The sequence below is a fragment of the Anser anser genome, assembly GCF_964211835.1.
Source record: "Anser anser genome assembly, contig: HAP1_SCAFFOLD_231, whole genome shotgun sequence".
NCBI classification, from domain to species: Eukaryota; Metazoa; Chordata; class Aves; order Anseriformes; family Anatidae; genus Anser; species Anser anser.
The window spans coordinates 1-4,485 of NW_028153875.1; the positions used below are offsets into that span (position 1 = coordinate 1).

General features: G+C 63.7%; 1 protein-coding gene across 1 annotated transcript; it reads right to left on the minus strand.

Moving 5' to 3' along the window:
- Positions 1 to 791: 791 nt before the first annotated feature.
- On the minus strand, positions 792 to 2,614 carry LOC310891237 (proteolipid protein 2-like; the record flags this gene model as incomplete). The annotated part of the gene is made up of 2 exons (XM_083853506.1): positions 2,456 to 2,614; positions 792 to 961 (listed from the first exon to the last, which is right to left on the minus strand). Coding segments are annotated over exons 1-2 (257 nt in total), but the record flags the coding sequence as incomplete, so codon positions are not given.
- Between the last annotated feature and the right edge of the window lie 1,871 nt (positions 2,615 to 4,485).

The window sequence follows — 4,485 nt, forward strand, 5'->3', positions numbered from 1 at the left end:
CCCCCAAATCCCCATTCCCCCCCCCCCAGACCCCATTAACCCCCCCCCAGGACCCCCCAAATCCCCATTTCTCCCCCCCCAGACCCCATTAACCCCCCCCCAAAGGCCCCCCCATCCCCCCCAATCCCCATTAACACCCCCCAGGACCCCCCCAAATCCCCATTTCTCCCCCCAGTCCCCCCCCTTAACCCCCCCCAAATCCCCATTTCTCCCCCCAGTCCCCCCCTTAACCCCCCCCAAATCCCCATTTCTCCCCCCAGTCCCCCCCTTAACCCCCCCCAAATCCCCATTTCTCCCCCCAGTCCCCCCCTTAACCCCCCCCAAATCCCCATTTCTCCCCCCAGTCCCCCCCTTAACCCCCCCCAAATCCCCATTTCTCCCCCCCCAGCCCCCCTTAACCCCCCCAGGCCCCCCCATCACCCCCAATCCCCATTAACACCCCCCAGGACCCCCCTAAATCCCCATTTCTCCCCCACTCCCCCCCTTAACCCCCCCAAATCCCCATTCCTGCCCCCCCAGCCCCCCCAGGACCCCCCCCAGGCCCCCCATATCCCCCCCAATCCCCATTAACACCCCAAGGACCCCCCCAGATCCCCATTTCTCCCCCCAGTCCCCCCCTTAACCCCCCCCAAATCCCCATTTCTCCCCCCAGTCCCCCCCTTAACCCCCCCAAATCCCCATTTCTCCCCCCAGTCCCCCCCTTAACCCCCCCCAAATCCCCATTTCTCCCCCCAGTCCCCCCCTTAACCCCCCCCAGATCCCCATTCCTGCCCCCCCAGCCCCCCCAGGACCCCCCCCCACTCACGGTCCACCCCCAGTGCACCAGGGGCAGGCGGCGGTGCAGCCCGGTGATGCAGAGCACGGCGGCCACGACGGCGAAGGCGAGCTCGCAGACGGCCAGCCCGCTGTAGCCGGGGGTGCGCGAGGCCCCGTAGCACACCAGGGCCAGCACGCACAGCGCCTGGGGGGGGGCAAGGGGGCCCTATGGAGCCTATAGAGCCCCCAGCAGCCGCCGCGTGGGCCCCTATATGGGTCTCTACATGGGCCCCTATATTGGCTCCTATGTGGGTCCCTATATGGGATCCTATACGTGTCCCTATACATGTCCCTATATGGGCTCCTGTATGGGTCCCTACATTGGCTCCTATACGTGTCCCTATACGGGTCCCTTTATTGGCTCCTATACAGGTCCCTATACGGGCTCCTATATGTGCTCCTATATTGGCCCCTATGTGGGTCCCTATAGCAGCCCCCATACAGTTAACATAGGAGCCCTGTAGAGCCCGTATAGCAGCCCCATGACAATTACCATAGGGCCCCCTATAGCGCCCCGTGGTGCTCCCTATAGAGCCCCTATAGCATCCCCTATAGGGTCCCTATAGAGCCCTTATAGCAGCCCCTATACGGTTAACACAGGGCCCACACAGAGCCCCCCATGGCCGCCACGGTGCCCCCCATACCGCCCCCATAGGCCCCCTATAGGGGTCCCCGCCTATAGCGCCCCCGTGACGTCACCCGCCAGGCCCCGCCCCCCGGGCGTGGGCCGCGGGACAGAGCCCCAGGGCGGGGCCGTCGCCACGGCAACGGCACAGACCCCGCCCACGCCACTTAAAAGGGGCGACGGGCGCGGGTGGGGTCCGCTGCGCCTCGTAAAGGGGCCGAGAAGGGGGGCTCTTAAAAGGGCAACGGCAAGAGGGGGTTGGGGGGGGGTCTTAAAGGAACAGGACGCTCCGGGGGCCTTAAAGGGGCCGCGCCCCATCCTGTGCAGCACCGGGTGCGTGCGGCACGTGGAGGGGGGGGGCGGGGGGGGGCCGGGCACCTCCCGGCCTGGCGCAATAGCGGCTGGCACGGGAAGGCCCCAAGCATCCGGGCACCGCCCTGGCAGGGGGGGGGGCACCCCCCCCAGTTTCCCCCCCCCTCCCTCCCCCGCCGGTCTCTTTCAAACCGGGGCTCTGCTCCAATCAAAGCCCGGATTCCTGCCGGGGCCCCGCCCTTTTTAACCCCTTCGCCGCCATTTATTTCCCAAGGGCGTTGCCCCCCCCCTTCCATCACTCACCACGCCCGGGCGCTTAGGGCTCTGCCAGCGCCCGAAACGGGACCGGGACGGGGGGGGGGAATAGCCGGGGGTGGGGGGGGGGGGGGCGACAAACCGGGACCGGGTACCCCAGACACCCCCGACACCCCCACTTCCCTCACCCCAACCCTCCACCACGTGGCCCTGCGGTGCGGGGGGGGAGCCCCGGTGGTCCCAGCACCCCGGTACCCCCCCATCTCCCCCCCCCACACCCCAGCACGACCCCAAGCATCCTTTTGCCCCCCCCACCCCCCCCCCCCGTTTCCCACCGGGGATCCCCCAACCCCCCCCCCCCAGCACCCCCCCCATAGGGTGTCCCCAACATCTGGGGGGGGCTCCCACCCTATCAGGAGTCCCGCTGACCCCCCCCCCAGGACTCACGATCTCCCCCAGCAGCACCAGCCCCTTGCGGGAGCGGAGGAAGGCGGCGCAGCCCCCGGCGCAACCCTGCGAACCGCTCGGCTCCATGGCGGGCGGGCGGGCGGCGGGACCCAGGAGGAGCCGCAGCCCGGCGCGGGGGGGGGGGCGTGGCCGGGCCGCGGAAACGCCACGCGATTGGTCGGAAAGAAAAGTGGGCGGGGCTTGACGCGCGGGGAATCCCCCCCGCTAGTGCCGGGGGAAGCCCCGACGTAGGGGGGCGGGGCTTGAAAAAGGGGCGGGGCGTAGAGCGCGGGAAGACCCCGGTGAATTGGGGGGGCGTGGCCTGAGAGGGCGTGGCTACGGAGGGGGCGTGGCTTCGGGCGGGGCCACGTGGGAGGGCGGGGGGAGGGGGGGAAGCCTGGGGAGGGCTGGAGGGGGCCGGGCGGGGCCGGGGGGGGTGGGATAGGGGGATTATGGGATTCCGGGTGGAGGCCTTGTTTTGCCTCTAGGGTACAAGAGGAGCCTTACAGCGCGCCCGAGAGTGCCCTGGGAGGCCTCTCGGGCATCCTAGAGGACACTGGGGGGTTACTGGGAGGCTTTCCGGGGGAGCTAGAGGGCACTGGGTGGCCCTGGTAGACCTGTGCAGGATCCAGAGTGCAGCGGAGGACTGCAGAAGGCCTCCAGTTTGCCCGAGAGAGGCACTAGAGAGCCCTGCAAAGCCTCTAGAATCCAGGAAGAGTCCTTATTTTGCCTCGAGGATTCATGAGGAGGCTCACAGGGCATCCTGGAGTGCCCTGGGAGGCCTCTAGGGCATCCTAGAGGACACTGGGGGTTACTGGGAGGCTTACGTGTTTTTTCGGGTCTAACTCGGGTTCAGCTTCTTGTTGCGGTTAGGGTTATGTTTAGGGTTGTTAGGAAAGAGTGAAGACGCAGAGTCCTGTTGAGTGTGGGGTTGCGTAAAGGCTCCCCCAGGGAGTTCAGGTGTACCCAAAGGCTTCCGCTGAGAGCACTTTTTGATGGCAGAAAGTGGCACCGTACGTGTTTTTTCGGGTCTAACTCGGGTTCAGCTTCTTGTTGCGGTTAGGGTTATGTTTAGGGTTGTTAGGAAAGAGTGAAGACGCAGAGTCCTGTTGAGTGTGGGGTTGCGTAAAGGCTCCCCCAGGGAGTTCAGGTGTACCCAAAGGCTTCCGCTGAGAGCACTTTTTGATGGCAGAAAGTGGCACCGTACGTGTTTTTTCGGGTCTAACTCGGGTTGAGCTTCTTGTTCCGGGTAGGCTTATGTTTAGGGTTGTTAGGAAAGAGTGAAGACGCAGAGTCCTGTTGAGTGTGGGGTTGCGTAAAGGCTCCCCCAGGGAGTTCAGGTGTACCCAAAGGCTTCCGCTGAGAGCACTTTTTGATGGCAGAAAGTGGCACCGTACGTGTTTTTTCGGGTCTAACTCGGGTTCAGCTTCTTGTTGCGGTTAGGGTTATGTTTAGGGTTGTTAGGAAAGAGTGAAGACGCAGAGTCCTGTTGAGTGTGGGGTTGCGTAAAGGCTCCCCCAGGGAGTTCAGGTGTACCCAAAGGCTTCCGCTGAGAGCACTTTTTGATGGCAGAAAGTGGCACCGTACGTGTTTTTTCGGGTCTAACTCGGGTTGAGCTTCTTGTTCCGGGTAGGCTTATGTTTAGGGTTGTTAGGAAAGAGTGAAGACGCAGAGTCCTGTTGAGTGTGGGGTTGCGTAAAGGCTCCCCCAGGGAGTTCAGGTGTACCCAAAGGCTTCCGCTGAGAGCACTTTTTGATGGCAGAAAGTGGCACCGTACGTGTTTTTTCGGGTCTAACTCGGGTTCAGCTTCTTGTTGCGGTTAGGGTTATGTTTAGGGTTGTTAGGAAAGAGTGAAGACGCAGAGTCCTGTTGAGTGTGGGGTTGCGTAAAGGCTCCCCCAGGGAGTTCAGGTGTACCCAAAGGCTTCCGCTGAGAGCACTTTTTGATGGCAGAAAGTGGCACCGTACGTGTTTTTTCGGGTCTAACTCGGGTTGAGCTTCTTGTTCCGGTTAGGCTTATGTTTAGGGTTG